At 48.2% G+C, this 18,321-nt stretch overlaps 1 protein-coding gene across 3 annotated transcripts in view; it reads left to right on the top strand.

The window, feature by feature from the left end:
* The window catches only part of SMCHD1 (structural maintenance of chromosomes flexible hinge domain containing 1), a 2,128,336-nt gene that overhangs the window by 941,074 nt on the left and 1,168,941 nt on the right, over positions 1 to 18,321 (top strand). For all 3 annotated transcript variants that reach the window (XM_069219969.1, XM_069219967.1, XM_069219968.1), the window contains exon 22: positions 4,919 to 4,991. In XM_069219969.1, the coding sequence (XP_069076070.1) occupies positions 4,919 to 4,991 (73 nt within the window). The remainder of the gene's footprint in view (positions 1 to 4,918; positions 4,992 to 18,321) is intronic.

Here is an 18,321-nt window from a genome sequence, read left to right as displayed (position 1 = left end):
TCGTGGTACCATCAGACCCAGAGGGTCTGGCCAGAGGTCGGCCGCCACACAGCCCCCCTCCACTGCGCCCAAGCCCTCCCAGTGTGGTTCTGCGGGATCACGTCCGTCCAGTTGGAGGGAGGATTTGTTTTCATCTCCCTCACTGGCTTTCCATCACCACGGACAAGTGGGTCCTGCAGATCATACGGAAGGGCTACTCCCTTCCCTTCCAGTCTTTTCCTCCTTCTATCTCTCCGACAAAGGAGTGGCTGATGGAGGACCATCTGGCTTTGCTCCACGAGGAAGTTACAGCTCTCTTGGCCAAGGGAGCCATAGAAAGAGTCCCGATATCAGAAGTAGGCAGTGGTTGTTATTCCCGCTACTTTCTGATACCCAAAAAGAACAAAGGACTTCGCCCTATCTTGGATTTAAGGGACGTCAATCTCTTCCTCAAGAAGGAGAAATTCAAGATGCTCACTCTTGCTCAGGTTTTGTCTGCTCTAGACCAAGGAGACTGGATGGTAGCGTTGGATTTGCAGGATGCATATTTCCATATTCCTATCCTGCCAAGTCACAGGCTTTACCTGCGGTTCAAGGTGGGCCACGAGCACTTTCAGTTTACCGTGCTTCTTTTCGGTCTCTCCAGTGCCCCTCGGGTGTTCACATAGGTGATGGCGGTGGTGGCAGCTCATTTGCGCAGGTCAGGGATTTCAGTCTTCCCCTACTTGGACGATTGGCTGTTGAAGGCTCCTATGCCCCAGGCTCTCGTCACACACCTACAGACGACGGCGGACCTCTTGCATTCACTGGGGTTCACTATAAATGTGCCGAAGTCACACCTGACTCCCTCTCAGAAGCTCTCTTTCATCGGAGCTGTTCTGGACACAGTGCAGTATCGGGCTTATCCTCACGATCAGCGGGTTCAGGATATTCAGGTTATGATTCCGATGTTTCGGCCTCTATCCTGGATCTCTGTGAGACAGACTCTGAGGCTGCTGGGACTCATGGCTTCCTGCATCCTGTTGGTCAAGCATGCTAGATGGCGCATGAGGGCTCTGCAGTGGGACCTGAAGTTCCAGTGGGCACAGCATCAGGGAAATCTTACCGACGTGGTTCAGATCTCGGAGAGGACTGCAGAAGATCTGCAGTGGTTGTTAGTGAACTGCGAGTGGGTCAAGGGCATACCCCTCTCTCTTCCCCAACCAGATCTAACGGTAGTGACAGATGCATCACTTCTGGAATGGGGCGGCCATCTGGGGGAGGTGGAGATCAGAGGCCACTGGTCTCCGGTGGAATCTGGGCTCCACATCAACTTGTTGGAGCTTCGAGCGATCCGGCTAGCATTAAAAGCATTTCTTCCTGTTGTGAGAGGGAAGGTGGTGCAGGTGTTCACGGACAACACTACCGCAATGTGGTACTGCAACAAGCAGGGGGGTGTGGGGTCATGGACCCTTTGTCAAGAGGCTTTACGCCTCTGGACATGGCTGAAACAGCAGGGCATGATCCTGGTGGTTCAACACCTGGCAGGTTCTCTGAACGCCAGAGCAGACAAACTCAACCGAAAATGCTTAGAGGATCAGAAATGGTGTCTCCGTGCGCAAGGACTCTTTCAGCAGTGGGAAGAGCCTTGGTTGGATCTGTTCGCCTCCGCAGAGAACGCGCAGTGTCAGCAGTTTTGCGCCTTGGAGTTTTCAAGGGGGCTATCGCTAGGCGACGCTTTTCGTCGCGAGTGGAGTTCAGGCCTCCTGTATGCTTTTCCGCCTATACCACTTCTGCCCAGAGTTCTCAAGAAAATCAAGAACGACCGGGCCCAAGTAATCCTTGTGGCTCTGGATTGGGCACGGAGAGTTTGGTATCCAGAGCTTCTCAAAATGAGCATCGGTCCTCCGAACAGGCTGCCTCTTCGGGAGGATCTTCTGTCGCAGCAGCAGGGGAAGGTTCTCCACCCGAACCTGTCAACTCTGCGCCTTCATGCGTGGAGATTGAGCAGCGAGAGTTGATGGTTTATATATATATGTATATATGTTTTTATGTGTACATATGTATATTTTTGATTTTGGTAACTTTTGCCTTTCTTATAGGCATGAAAGTGTTTTTACTCCAAACAGTCAACAAGCTTAAATGCATATTGGTTGGTTCTTCCATGACTCTGCGCTTCTGGCGTGGGAAGTTGTGGAAAAGAACTGACGTACGTGCGCCGAGATGGCGTCTATATAGACAACCGTGATGTCATACACAGCTCCAACGACGCTGACTACGCACGCGGAGCTGGTCGACGCACGCGGATCCGAACGACGCCGCCCGACGGCGCGCGCGCAGGGTACTGCTCAGAAAAAACTCCGTATTCTAAGCTGACGCCAGGGAATTCTAAGGTGAGGAGTCTGCAGCTAGATAGAGTCTCTACCAGATACCTCGTTACCGAAGGTAAATAACTTGTTCATTGGGTCAGTGAGTTTCAACCTCTTCCCGATCATCCATACACCAGCTTCTACTGGTTCTTCAGACTCATGCCTCTTTCCTACCGAAGGTGGTTACTTCATTCCACATCAACCCAAACATCACTTTGTAAAAATGTTTTGCTCAATCTCATCCTTCTAGTGAAGAGGAGAGGCTCATCTTGTTGGTGCTTAAAATAGCTCTGTGTTTTTATATTGATTGTACCAAGACCTCCTTGGGGGGGCAATCAGCTGTTTAAAAGTTTCAGAGGAGTGAAAAAGTTCAGTGCTGTGCATCAGAACTACCTATCTATGTATTGTACTTTGCATCAATATCTGCTACGTGCTAGTTAAGAATAAGCTATGTGAGGGGTTGCAGGCTCATTCCGCCGGGTTCAAGGCTGCTCCCACTGGATTAGCAATCAGAGAACCTATTCTGAACATCTACCTGGCTGCTACGTGGTCGTCACTGTGCACATTCACAAAGCACTATTGCTTGGACCGTCTGGTACAAGCATTTTTCCAGTTTGGTCCTCAAGGATTTCTGGGTTTGAGCTAGTTTGCAGCTCACCTCCTGGGAGGTATTGCTTGGGTATCTATTCTAAGGTGAGGAATCTGCAGTTAGAACTCTCTATTAGAAGAGCAAAAAACTTATCTTCGGTTTACGCTTTTTCAGGTATAGAATATCTCTAACAGCAGAGTCCTCGCCGACCCTGCCTTCCTCCCAGATATCTAAAATGGGCTCTTCCCTCGAAGCTCCTGGCCAATTCTGTGCATTAGTCATACATTATTCAGTCGCAGCTCTGCAATTTGGGGGCAGAAATAGACATGAAAGGAAGTAATGCCAGTGCGCCAAGGTGGCACCTATATAGGCACTGCACATGTCACCACTGATGCAGATGCCACCGATGTGGAAAAGATTGATGCTACTTTGCGTTGTGCAGAGGTCCTGCTCAAGGTTTTCCAGATCCAGCCTGACGCTCGGCGAGTATTGAGATGAAGAGTTTGCGATGACCAGGTGACACATACAGATAGTACTTTGTCCATAGTCGAGGTTGGCTACTGCCCTCTCAGGGAGAGTGACAGATAGACATCTGATTTTTCACATTTGATTTCTTTTTGTTCCCCTTTTTCACATCCATGCAGACATCAAGAATATTTCTCTTATGATGTGTATACTTTGGTCAGACCTATCTCTACCAGCTTACAACATTATAGCATGCTGACTGGTGGCACCTCTGAACCATTGTCTTGCTAAAGTGAGCACAGCTTGTGCTAATCCCAGTCTTTCACAAAGACTTCCGGGAGCACATGAACTTCTTACTTGGGATCATTTAGGCCCAAGGAAGTACCCAGATCATTGGGTGCTTTATTTTAATTATCATTAGAACCTGAAATGGCTCTCGATTGAGGCCCGCTGCCTGTTCCGCACTGCCTGCCTGACACACAAAGCCCTTCACACTGGAAAACCTGAATACCTCGCTAACAAGCTAGTGAAAGCTGGTCAAACCAGATCTCTGAGAAGCACAAACTCTCTCCTCCTCCTCCTTCCGAAACCCAACAAGCAAAAAACTCGATCATGCTCCTTCTCTAACAACGCTCCGAGAATATGGAACTCCTTACCCATCCACATCAGATCTAACACCTCCCACCTGTCCTTTAAGAAACTACTGAAAGAATTCCTCCTAAACCACCCCTCTCATTAATAAGGGTCTCTCCCTCTCCACCCCCCCTTCCCCGAACTGCCACCCTTCTATCCGTGAGAACCCACTTGTACCCCCATTGTACAAAATGACCCTTGACTTGTTGTGTTTCTTATGTTTATACTTATGTTTATCATGTTTATTCTTATGTTTACTTCCTTTCATGCTGTAAAGCGCTCTGTTACCCTCTCGGTCTTGCTAGCGCTATAGAAAACTCTTAAAAATAAAAATAAAAAATTAGTTCTTTTTTGTAGATTGAAAAAAAAATCTGTCAGTGATTTGCTCTGACTGGCTGTTGATGTTATATATTGCTTTTTTTGTGCCAAATCGTGTATTTGAGTTCCAAACTATTTGCCACTTTCTTGAGTACAAATTTACTGCTTGCCATAAATACCTTTGGTAAGTCAAGTGAGTGATGCATTCCCAGTCCAGTAAGAGAGACATCCTTCTTCTGGTATACATTTTAGAGTAAACCTTTGTTATTTGTTATGTGTTTGCTAAAGACACTGTCCATGAGCTTGTATGGCATACTACAGTAGACTTAATACAGGTTATTTGAGATTTTATTTTCAGCAAATGGTGAACTTTGGGTTGCACTACTGTTTGACTTACTAGTCTTCTTGTGTTTATAAGCCAGTTTTTACCTTTTTACTCGTTAGGTGGAACTAAAAAAAGTGGCTGATTGAAAATTAATTCCATTGTTACAATAAACTAAAACCTTGAAAATGATGCCTGTAGATGTTTACATTTGTGTCATAATTGATCATTTAAATTGTAAGCAATTATGTTTCTTTTCAACAGAATTTCAATTTAAAGGTAATTATACCTGGATTGCAGGAAGACACTCAATTCTTGAAAATAAGGCTGCTTCCAGGTAATCCTTTTCACTTATATGCTTTTTGTAATTGTACATCCTCATGCTTTTCATTGCTTGTTCCACAAACAGCCACCGTCTAGGTATACCCTAATGTCTACTTGCATAGTATTTTCAGTTATCCCTTTGATATGTCTTGATTTGTTTTTTTCCAAGTCACCTGTGGATAAAGGGCACAGTCAACATGCAATGACATTAAGCTGATACTAAGGTATGTTTTGCTAATAACTTTAGTGCCGTATGATGAATCTTCACAAAATTTTCAAAACTAGTTTGCCATTCACTTCGGGTGCTGTCTTGAAAGTTTTGAGGTGAGTTCTCAAGTGGAGGCCGAGAGGTGGGGTGCATTTTCCTGTGAAATTTCCAAAAGGGGTTTTAGACACAACTGCAACCCAAACTAATGAACACGATTAAACCAAACTAGTCAGAATGCCATATCTTGGTCCAGAAGGATCTCTTTTTGTAATTAGGTGTAAATCTGTTCAGTAGTTGTTGAGTTATTGGGGGGGAAAAAGATTTATGTATATCTAGGTCTGCAGAGGATCTACAGATCCCAAAATGAGATCTGATTGACTGCCAGCACTTCGACCAGGAAGTGGTGGCAGCCATCTTGGGGCTCGAATTCAGCAGAGTCCCAAGAAAAATGGAAAAAAACACAAGGGAGCATGGTTGGCATGCTCTGACCCACTAGGCCTGGTGGTGGGGTTCCACAGGGGCTCCGCCGGGAGCCTTTATAAAAATTATTATTAAAAAAATTCCCACAAATTTGTGATGCATACATGGAAATATTTTGTTTAACAAAAACAAGCATGGCTACCCATGCTTGCTATTTTTGCCCCCCCAGGAGGGCGAGGTTAAGTGGGGGGATTTTAATTTGTGTATTAGGGAGAGGGGGTTGCTTTTGCAACCCCAGGGCTTGACTGTGCACACAAAAGGGAGAAAGGTCATGTGGCCACCTTCCCATAGACATTAATGCCCTGGGGAGCCCAGGGCCGGCTCCAGCTATGTTGCACTGTGCCCAGTCCCAGGACAGTGGTTTCTCTGCTCATACTGGTGCGAGCTAAGCTGAAGCCCCAGCAGAGAAAAGGAAAGATGAAGACTGACTTGACACTAGCCCCACCGACCAGTCTCCTGCTTCAAAGAACCTGGAAAAAAAAGCAACACATCCTGCTGGTCCAGCGACTTCTGCCAAGCTCCAGAAGACTGCCCTGCATCACAGAGGACCAAATATTCCTGTGGACAGAGGCCCCAGCCAAGCAGAAACTACATCTAAGGAGTCCAGAGCCTTCCCAGATCCATGAGTCCTGACCACACTGCATCTGACGCCCACGACCCATGTCCAGGTGGGACAACCAGCTAGACAGGGTCCCCAAGCGATTCCAAGCAAATGCCCACTGTGGGTTGACCACTCCTGTCCCCTACAGCGACGCCTGCAGTGTGAACCCAGAGGACCCTCCTGACTGCGAAAGCTCTAGACGAAGATATCCGACGCTTAAAGGTGCACTGCACCACAACTCGCAGGCATTGGAGAACCCGACCTCCAGTGCAGCAACGTTCAGCAGGCAGCCCTCCTACTTGTCCAGCCTGTGGGTTTTCTGAACCAACTCCCTGGACCAAGCCTGCAGCATCTAGGTGACCCCCTGGTCCCCTCACAGGAAAGCATTGGGATCCCGGCGCTCTGTTTGCATGCCACGCTGCACCCGGCCACCCCTGTGCCACTTACGGTGTGAGTTTGGTGCCTACTTGTGGATTCCCCTGTCCCCCTCGCCAACTCCCTGGACCAAGCCTGCAGCATCTAGGTGATCCCCGGGTCCCCTCACAGGAAAGCATTGGGATCCCGACGCTCTGTTTGCATGCCACGCTGCACCCGGCCTCCCCTGTGAGTTTGGTGCCTACTGGTGGAGCCTCCTCTTCCTCCCCCCCCCCCAACTTCTCCTCTAAACCCCCCAGGTCTTCCCTCTGAAGACGTGGGTACTTACCCTGCCAGCAGATCTGAAACCATAGGAGCCCATGTTAAACTTGTCTCAACTTTGACCTCTGCACCCAGCCAGCCCCTTGTTGCGGGTAATTGGTGTTTGGGATTAACTTCAACCCCAACCAGTGGACTTTCTAAACCCCGGAGACTGGAACTGTAAGTGTTGTGCTTACCTTCAAAACATACTAACTTTTCTTCCCCCAGGAACTGTTCTGAAAATTGCAGTGTCAACTTTTAAAACAGATTATTGCCATTTATTAAAAAAACTGTACAACTTAACAATTTCAATCAAAGTTGCATTGGTACATATGTGAAATACTTATTAATTTATGTACTTGCCTGCAACTTGAATCTTATGATTCTAGAAATAAATTAACAAAATATATTTTTGCTATATAAAAACCATTGTTCTGGAGTTTGTCATTGAGTGTGTGCTTCTTCTATTGTCTGTGTGTGTACAACAAATGCTTTGCACTACCCTCTGATAAGCCTAACTGCTTGACCACACTAACACACAAGAGAGCATTAGTATTATCTACTTTGGCCTCTGTTAAGCCTCTGGGGGAACCCCTGTACTCTGTACACACTATATCTCATTTTGATTTAGTCTATACAGAGCTAGCTTCCTTCAGATGGCAAAATAAATGTGAGTTGACAAAGCCAAATATCTTGCATCCTAAGCTGGACATATTGGCTTTGTCAATGCTTGTTACATAGGGGGTGTTGTTTTCTGATCCAGACGTCTTTCAAAAGCATCTGCTTGTCACCACTCAGTTCCCAAATGTACCTTGTTTAGTTTCCTGCTATTGTTTCCCAAAGCAGTGCCCTGCCTGCCTGGGCTGTGATCATTTATTCAACAACTCCAACACCTGTGGTCATTTTTCAGGCAGAAAACTGAAGACAAGTCTTAATTACTGACAGAATATTTTCAGTAGCCAGGGATGATAAGGAAGCCATCTTAATCCATTAAATAGCTTATTTATTGTTTCTGAATTGACAACTTGCTGAACTCTGTAAAGCATGTTCAAGCCAGCAGGCTAACCCTCCAGGTTATGCTTGATTGACGAACATCTAGCAGGTTATCCTACTTCGTGCAAGGGGATAGTACTTAGACTAGAGAGCTCAGAACAGAGTTCTGTCCTGTGCCACCCCCTCTTTATTGTAACTTGTTCAGGATGAAGATCTACAGCCCCAACTATAACCTCTGATTGGCTGAGAATCACCTAGAAAGTCTATACAGTGGGTAACAATGAGATTCCTTCCACTTCTATGCCTTGAGACACCAAATACTGCACATATTTTGCACTGGACAGTACTGGAAAATGTGTACACTTGACATTGGTTAGTTTCAGACAAATCTACGTTTGTTTGCTGTTGGAAAGCCCCTACTTTTTGGCTGGTTTGTGATGTAGCTTTGACTTTTAGTGCACTGGGTCCCTGCTAAACAGGCCCCCAGTGCCAGATCTCTTTCCCCAAAACTGCACAGTTGGCAAACTCTTTAGCTACCACTGTAAATCCCCAGTAAATAGTATCCCTGGTACCTAGGGCATGGGGTACTCTGAGTGTAGGAGGCTGGCCTGGCTTACAGTGGGTACCTGATGGTACTTACACCTGGTGTCAGGTCCAGTTATCCCTTATTAGTAGATTAGTAGGGTTCTAGCAGCTTAGGCTGATAGACGTAGCTATAGCAGAGCAGCTTAGGCTGAACTAAGAGACATGCAAAGCTCCTATTATACCACTTAAATCATATAGCACTATATCACAAGAAACACAATACTCGTAGTTACTAAAAATGAAGGTACTTTATTTTAGTGACAATGTGCCAAAAATATCTCGGGGGATATACTCCTTTAGGAGGTAAGTAAAATACACAAAATATACATACAAACCAAGATCAGGTAAGTAAACAGTTTAAAAAAATAGTGCAAACACTGTAGAATACAATAGGATGCAATAGGCCTAGGGGCAACACAAACCATATACTAAGAAAGTGGAATGTGAACTACTTAGAGCCCCCTGGCCTAGTGTAGTGTGTAGAGGGTTGCTGGGAGTGTAAGAAAACACTAAGGGTGTCCAAGATACCCCACCCCAAGACCCTGAAAAGTAGGAGTAAAAGTGATACTACTTCCCCAGAAACACACTAAACTTGTGATAGAGGATTCTGCAAAAACCACAACAGACTGCAAAGCACTGAAGACTGATTCCTGGGCCTGAGGACCTGCAAAGGAAGGGTACCAAGTCCAAGAGTCACGAAAGTGTCCAGGGGGGCAGGAACCCACTAAACCCCGGATGAAGGTGCAAAAATAGCTGCCTCCCGGTGGAAGAAATTGAAGATTCTGCAACAACGGAAGATGCCAGGAACCTCTCCTTTGCAAAGAAGATGTCCCACGGCAGAGTTGTTTCCATGCAGAAAGACCACAAACAAGCCTTGCTAGCTGCAAAGGTCGCGGTTGCAGAAAATGGGTGCTGCCCGGGCCCAGGAAGGACCAGGAGGGAGCCCCTTGGAGGAGGAGACAGAGGGGGCGCTCAGCAACACAGAGAGCCCACGCAGAAGCAGGCAGCACCCGCAGAAGCACTTGACCAGGGGTTCAAGAAAACTGAGCACAGCGGTCGTCTCAACACTACAAAAGAGTCCAGCGAAGCCAGTGGTCAACTCAGCGAGTTGAGCAATGCAGGACGTAGTGCTAGGGATCTGGGCTAGGCTATGCAGGAAGGATTCCTTGCAAAAGTGCACAGAAGCCCTAGCAGCTGCATTTCATGCAATACACAGGATTACTGTCTGGAGAGGGAAGGCAAGGACTTACCTCCTCCAAATTTGGACAGTTGGGCCACTGGACAGTCTGGGTCACTTGGGTCCACCTCCTGTGTTACAGGGGCCACGCTCGTCAGGATGAGAGGGGTCCCAGAGTACTGGTGACACTGAAGTTTGGTGCCTGCTAAAGCAGGGGGAAGATTCCGTCGACCCACTGGAGATTTCTTCTTGGCTTCCAGTGCAGGGTGAAGGCAGACAGCCCCCAGAGCATGCACCACCAGGAAACAGTCGAAAAAGCTGACAGGATTAGGTGCTACAATGTCGCGGGTAGTCTTCTTGCTACTGGAGCAGTCTGCGGTCGATCCTTGGCAGAAGTCGAAGAGGGGGATGCAGAGGAACTCTGGTGAATTCTTGCAAGTCGTTATCTGCGGAAAAGGAGAGACCCTAAATAGCCCTCAGAGGAGGATTGGCCACCTAGTGAGGTAAGCACCTGTCAGAAGGGGTCTCTGACATCACCTGCTGGCACTGGCCACTCAGAGGCCTCCATTGTGCCCTCACACCTCTGGATTCAAGATAGCAGAGGGCTGGGACACACTGGAGGAGCTCTGGGCACCACCCCTGGGGTAGTGATGGACAGGGGACTGGTCACTCCCCTTTCCTTTGACCAGTTTCGCGCCACAGCTGGGACTGGGAGTTCCCTGAACCGGTGTAGACTGGCTTACGCAAGGAGGGCACCATCTGTGCTGTTCAAAGCATTTCCAGAGGCTGGGGGAGGCTACTCCTTCCCAGCCCTTAACACCTATTTCCAAAGGGAGAGAGTGTAACACCCTCTCTCAGAGGAAATTCTTTGTTCTGCCTTTCTGGGACTGGGCTGCCCAGACCTCAGGAGGGCACAACCCTGTCTGTGGGTTGGCAGCAGCGGTAGCTGCAGTGAAAACCCCAGAGAGCTGGTTTGGCAGTACCCGGGGTCCATAGTGGAGCCCCGGGGATGCATGGGATTGGCACCCCAATACCAGATTTGGCATGGGGGGAGAATTCCATGCTCTTAGACATGTTACATGGCCATATTCGGAGTAACCATTGTGAAGCTACATATAGGTATTGACCTATATGTAGTGCACGCGTGTAGTGGTGTCCCCGCACCCACAAAGTCCGGGCAAATTGCCCTGAACTATGTGGGGGCACCTTGGCTTGTGCCAAGGTGCCCTCACACTTATTAACTTTGCACCTAACCTTCACTAAGTGAAGGTTTCACATATAGGTGACTTATAAGTTACTTAAGTGCAGTGTAAAATGGCTGTGAAATAACGTGTGCATTATTTCACTTAGGCTGCAGTGGCAGTCCTGTGTAAGATTTGTCTGAGCTCGCTACGGGTGGCAAAAGAAATGCTGCAGCCCATAGGGTTCTCCTGGTACCCCAATACCCTGGGTACCTAAGTACCATATACTAGGGAATGATAAGGGTGTTCCAGTGTGCCAATTAGAATTGGTGAAAATGGTGACTAGCCTATAGTGACAGTTTTAAAGGCAGAGAGATCATAAGCACTGAGGTTCTGGTTAGCAGAGCCTCAGTGACACAGTTAGTCGCTACTCAGGTACACACATTCAGGCTACAAACTGAGCACTGGGGTCCTGGCTAGCAGGATCCCAGTGAGACAGGCAAAACCAAACTTACATACATGTAAAAATCGGGGTAACATGCCAGGCAAGATGGTACTTTCCTACACTGAGGGCTGCAGCACCAATTGTGCCATCCTCAAGGATCCCTAAGTTAACCCACACAGTGCTCCCATTGCAGACTGCTTGTGTTGGGGCAGGCTAAACCGAAAATAAAACCTGTCACACACCCTTGTGTGCCAGGTCTCCTGTCACTGCATGTGCCAGGTCTCCTATCACTGCATGTGCCAGGTCTAAGTCACCCCTAAAGCTTGAATCATTCAGGCACGTGTGAAAGCATATATGCATGCGCAGATATGCCCCTGGTGTGTCTCTGTTGATTCTGAGACAGAGTAAGTGCACTGGAAAGCCATTTTAAATGTGTGTACTGGACACTGGTCATTACAAGTTCACCAGCTACATGATGGCTTCTTTGAATCCTGGGATGCCCATTTCATACCAGTCCCACCCGTAAGGTGGACAAGCTGAAGTGGACAATACTTTTCAAGTTCCTCCATCTTGCTTGGAAGGAATTGACCACCAGGGTTATACTCACTTCCCAGCGGAAGTGGTCATAAGATGGGTGAAGTAACCCTAAAGGAGTTCCGCCCATTGGCATTCCCTATACTGCCCCTAAATGAAATATTTGGTTGGCACCCTTAAACCTAAAACCCAGATCCTGACTACCTACAAAGAAGAAGGACAAAGAAGAGTTTACCCCACAGCAGAAGCAGCTGACCCGGTACCAGCCCTTCCGGCCTGCCTGCTAACCTCACTGGACTCTGCACAAAAAGACACGTCCTTCAGCTGCAGCTTCAAGAAACCCAGACAGCCTGTCTGCCTTCTAAAAAGACTTAGACTCCCGTGAACAGCAGACCTGCTCAGCAGCAAAGTATCCAACAAGGGCTCTGCAGCCTGGAAACCCGAGCCTGGTGACCTCTTCACCTGACAACCTCGACCCTGTGAGAAGGCCACCAACCGTGCCAGCAGGGCTCCCCAGGTGTCCTGAGCCCCAGTCCACCTTAGTGTCATCCGTCCTGGACTCATTAAAGTCTCCTGCATCCCCTGCACAGAGGCCGCCTCTACCACAGCCTGGTGGTGAGAGGAAACCTGACACCTACAGCAGCCACTGCACCTGTAGCCCCTAAGGCCAACTGAGGAGGGCCACCGGTGTCAGCGACATCCCCCGGCTCCCCTGAGCTCGTGTCCACCTTGGTTGATCACCTGCAGGACTCCCTGATGAAGTCTGCAGCCTCAACATGCAGGCTCTCGGGACTAAGTACTCCTGGATGGTGAAACTTGATGCGAAAGAACACCACTGAATTCGTCACCTCTGGGCCCTGGTGACAAGGATCAACTGTGCACCTACCTTCCTGGACATTTCAAGTCTTCAGCCTTCCTGCTTGTTGTCCCTGAGTGGCCTCTTACTGGCCTCCTAGCCAGAGCCTGCAGGATGTCCTCACTATGACCAAACTCCCAGAAACATTTGGGCACCCGATGCCTTACTGCACCCGGTCGCCCCAGTGCTGCCCGGTGTCACCTTCTGATGTGATTCTGATTGGTGGCTGTACTTACCTTAACTCCCAAATATTGGCTTGGTAAGTCATTGTGAAATCTTTTGAGTCCTTCAAAGAGAGCAGAGTGACTGCCCGATCATGGGATTCACTCTGGGCTGCTGTCAAGAGCAAGTCATATTTCCCCTTCTGTGGCCACAGCTGGCACTTCCATGGGCATCTGCAATTCGATTCTTTTGGTGTGGCAAAGTCCTTTGCACTGTAAAAGACGTGCTGTTGTCACAGGCAAACGCGGATCATCTGTGTGCGCCATGACAAAGGCCTGTCTATGGGATTGTGGTTTTTATGGACTGGGAGGAGTGCCCAAAGTGCTACTCCCGTAGTGGTAGAAGGCTACCCCTTTCACCAAAACGTTAAGCCGCACAAGTGCGGTGGTGGCAGCCTAACATGTAGTGATCAGTAGGAGTGAATAGACCCCTTTACCCTTCTTCACTGAAGTGGGGCCTACAGGCTCACTCACTGTTTTAAAGTTCTCCTGCTCTGTGCTTAACTGCCCTTGTCCTACAAAAGTAGTGACTCTGTGCTCAATGTATGTGTTCCTGGGAAGGTTACAGTACAGGGGTAGAGTATTACTGCACATTACATGCATTGTGAGGGCATGTACTAGAGTGTGTGTATATATGCTTGCAAGGATACATTGCTTGGGAGATGTAGTGCTGTGCAGTTCATGTGCAATGGAAGCATGTGCTATGTGTGTGTGTACTTGCGAGAAGTGCAGTTCATGAATGGTGAATTGTGGTGTAGCACACATAGTGAGTGTGGGTGCTGTGTGTCTTGGCAAATAGCACACCATGGTACAGTAGAGAGCTACAATACTGAGTACATGCACAGATTGTGTGTGTTGAATGTATGTGAGTCTGTAGTGGCACCATACATGGATGTAACCATGCTGGGCAGTGCGTGTGCTTTGTATTGTACATAGAGTGCAGTGTGCCTACAATGATACATTACATTACTTTGGATTCTATGTTGTGAAGCCCAGGCCTGGTGAAGAGGTGAGGAGTAGAATAATCCCCCTCAGACTGATTTGTTTATTGCAGCGCTCCTGTGAGCTGTGTGGGGCACATTGGAGAAAGAGAATGAAAGAGACTGTCCCTTTACACTTTAAAAGGGTGCCCTTTGATTCAGTGATACATCACAAATAAAGGGGCCTTGACTAATCTCAGGAAGGAGATGGGGATGACAAGGGAATGAAAGAGTGGGGTTGGAAGCCCAGGATTAACCTTTTGATACTCGTATCACTCTGGGCTAACATTCAGGGGTGACCTTTAGTCACTTCCACTGCCCTTGTTGTTGGACTATAAGATTCTGAGACTCTCCTGCTGCAACATGCAACCTTTCAAGAGGAACAAAGATACAGCCAAGTGTAGACTTTAAAAGAAGCAGAAATCCAACATAAGACTTCAAAGACTCAAACCCTAAATTACATTTGCTGTCTGGAAATGGACTATAAGAAGGGGAAGGTGAGACTCTAAAATGTCAACTGCCAAGCAGCCATATGGGCTATGGAGAAGGGGAACACTTCCACCTGTTACCAAGTTAGGGGGCCAAGGCCTGCTAGTCACCCTGATAAGTGAAGAGACATTGCCCAAGGAAACCAAAACCACCTGCTCTGGAGTCTGGAGCACCAGAGCCTACCTCCTTGCTAAGAGCAATGTGCCTTGTGAGGAAGAGAAGAGGCGAGCGAGTTCCATTGGAGAGCCCCACGGAAAGGACTCCTTCTGTGATTTGTGCATTGATTGGGTCATTGACCTGTGCAAAGTCAATTTGGCAAAGTCACTGAATTATGGGAAGTTTGGTATCAAACCTCTCAGCACAATAAATCCACACTGATGCCAGTGTGGGATTTATTGAAAAATGCACACAGAGGACATCTTAGAGATGCCCCCTGTATACCAGTCGAGTTCCTACTGTTAGGCTGACCAGTTCCTGCCAGCCTGCCACATCAGGACGGGTTTCTGGCCACATGGGGTGAGTGCCTTTGTCACTCTGTGGCCAGGAACAAAGCCTGTACTGGGTGGAGGTGATTCTCACCTCCCCCTGCATGAATTGTAAGACCTGGCAGTGAGCCTCAAATGCCCAAGCCTGGTGTTACAGCGCCCCAGGCCACTCCAGCTAGTGGAGATGCCCGCTCCTCTGGGCACAACCCCTACTTTTGGCGGCAAGTCCGGAGGAGATAATGAGAACAACAAGGAGTCACCACCCACCAGTCAAGACAGCCCCTAAGGTGTCCTGAGCTGAGTTGACCCCTGCCTGAGGAAATCCTCCATCTTGTTTTGGAGGATTCCCCCCAATAGGAATAGGGATGTGCCCCCCTCCCTTCAGGGAGGAGGCACAAAGAGGATGTAGCCACCCTCTAGGACGGTAGCCATAGGCGACTGCCCCCCAGACCTAAACACACCCCTAAATTTAGTAGTTAGGGGCAACCCTGAACTCTGGAAACCAGATTCCTGCAACCTGAAGAAAGAAAAGGACGGCTGACCTGAAAGCCCTGCAGAGACGACGGAGACAACTGACTTGGCCCCAGCCCTACCTGCCTGTCTCCAGACTCAAAGAACCTGCACAGCGACACATTCAGCGGTCCCAGCGGCCTCTAGAGGACTGCCCTGATACCGAAGGACTAAGAAAGTTCCAAAGACAGCGGCTCTGTCCAAATCTACACCAAAGAGACCAACTTTAAAGAAGACTCCAGCCTCACTTCGGAAGCGTGAGTCTAGACACTCTGCACCCAATGCCCCTGGCCCGTGTCCAGAGAAAGCATCACTGCAGAGAGGACCCCCAGGCGACTCCAACGACGTGGACACCCTGAATCGGCTTCCCTGCACCCCCACAGCAACACCTGCAGAGAGGATCCAGGGGCTCCCACTGACCACGACTGCCTCGTAATAAAGGAACCTGACGCCTGGACAAAGCACTGCACCCCCGAGACCGAGAGGAACAAACCACTGGTGCAGGAGTGACCAGAAGGCGGCCCTCATCCTAACCCAGTCGGTGGCTGGCCCGAGAAGCCCCCTTGTGCCCTGCCTGTATCACCAGAGTGACTCCTGGGTCCCTCCATTGACTTCAATACAAAACCCAACGCCTTGTTCACACACTGCACCCAGCTGCCCCTGTGCCGCTGAGGGTGTATTTTATGTGCCTGTTTGGGACACCCCCCACACCCAGTGCTCTACAAAACCCCCCTGGTCTGCTCCCCGAGGACGCAGGCACTTCTAGCAGACTAGAATCAGAGCAACCCTCTTCTCCATAGGCGCCTGTGTTATTTGGGCCCTACTTTGACCTCTGCACCTGACTGGCCCTGTGTTGCTGGGTGTTTGGGGTTGACTTGAACCCCCAACAGTGGGCTGCTTTTGGCAAGGAGACTGAATTTGTAAGTGCTTTACACACCTGAGAAACTAACCAATACTTACCTCCCTCAGGAACTGTTGATTTTTTTTTCAGTGTCCACTTTTAAAATAGCTTATTGCCATTTTTGCCAAAACTGTGTACATTACTGTTTTAATTCAAAGTTCCTATACTTAACTGTGTGAAGTACCTTAAAATGTATGTACTTACCTAAATTCTGAATCTTGTGATTTTAAAATAAATTAAGAAAATAATATTTTTCTATATAAAACCCTATTGGCCTGGAGTTAAGTCTTTGAGTGTGTGTTCTCATTTATTGCCTGTGTGTGTACAACGAATGCTTAGCACTACCCTCTGATAAGCCTACTGCTCGATCACACTACCACAAAATGAGCATTGGTATTATCTAAATTTGCCACTATCAACCTCTAAGGGGAACCCTTGGGCTCTGTGCACACTCTCTCTCACTTTGAGATAGTATATACAGAGTCAACTGCCTACAAGTGATTTCACCGGAGGAGTCTGCATTGTGTCAGGAGGTACCACAGTAACCCTGTATGCCAGGAGGGGCTGCCGGTACAAAGGGCTGATTTAGAGTTTGGAGAATGGAGTTACTCTGTCACAAAGGTGAAGGACATCCCGTCTGCTGTATTATGATACCATTATATCCTATGGGAATCATAATATGGTGGGCAGGATATCTGTCACGTTTGTGAAGGAATGACCTGTCCGCCAAACTCTAAATCAGGTCCTAAGTTGCAAAAGAATTCAGGCCGTGACATGGGACAAGAGTGAGCCTGAGAACAACCAGCTGAGCCCCGCGTATCGAGATCCATCCCGTCAAGGACCTTGAAGGATGCAGAGGAACACGTTGAACGCTTGCTGGGAGCTGGAAGACCAACACCCCTGTCCCCTCCCCCTGCCCACCCATGTGGGTATGACTTCTGGGAGTATCTCTGATCACTGTAGAAAGTCAGCAGTGCCAGTCAGCAAAGAGCCTATGCCTGCCCGTTGCTGTAGCAGTACCATGAGCAGCTGACTACCGAACAAGACCAGAGTTTCTGAGGCCTCGAGATCAGGGCCTCTGCTGACGCATTGAACGCTTCTGTGCTGCAGGAGGGGGTAAGACTTTCATTGAGCCTGTTGGGCATTGCTGTTGAAGGTGATGCAGCACCATAGACACTTTTGATTAATTCCTAAGAGTCAAGGCAGAGCTCTTGAGTAGTGCGTACTACTGAGCATTACTGGAGGGTGGCCTGGTTTGTAGTGGGTTCCATTGGGAACCTACACCTTATACCAGGTCCAGTTAACCCTTATTAGTGTAATGTAGTAGTGTTCTAGCAGCTTGGGCTGATAGAGATAGGTATAGCAGAGCAGCTTAGGCTGAACTAGGAGACATGCAAAGCTCATGCAATACCACTTATAGTTACACAGTACTTATACTCAAGTAAAGACAATACTCAGTGTTACCAAAAATAAAGGTATTTATTTGAGTGACACAGTGCCAAAAATATCTTAGAGACAATACTCCTTCTGGAGGTAAGTATTATACACAATATGTACACTAAACACCAAAATTAGACAAGTAAATAGTCATAGAAAAATGCAAACAGTAGGAAATCCTATAGAATGCAATGGGAGAGAATAGGTCTGGGGGCAACACAAACCATATACTAAGAAAGTGGAATGCGAATCACAAATTCCCCCCCTAGACAAGTGTAGTGTGTGCAGAATCGCTGGGAGAGTAAGAATACAGTAAAGGTAAGTAAATTACCCCACCCCAGAGCCCAGAAAGGCAGGAGTAAAGTACTGCAAGTTTCCTTAGGACACACTACACCTCGTTTTGGGGATTTTGCAGCAGCCAACCAAGTCTGCAAAGAAAAACTGTTGGATTATTGGACCTGAAGACCTGCAAAGGAAGGGGACCAAGTCCAGAAGTTGAAAGAAGTTCCAGGATGGACAGGAGCCCCTGCCAACCCAGAAGAGGGTGCAAAAGAAGAGTCCCCGGTTAGTAGAAGACTGCAGAAA

Source organism: Pleurodeles waltl, chromosome 2_2 (genome assembly GCF_031143425.1).
Source record: "Pleurodeles waltl isolate 20211129_DDA chromosome 2_2, aPleWal1.hap1.20221129, whole genome shotgun sequence".
NCBI lineage: Eukaryota > Metazoa > Chordata > Amphibia > Caudata > Salamandridae > Pleurodeles > Pleurodeles waltl.
The sequence above is the reverse complement of the archived record's forward strand: the minus strand, read 5'-3'. Positions and strand labels throughout refer to the sequence as shown.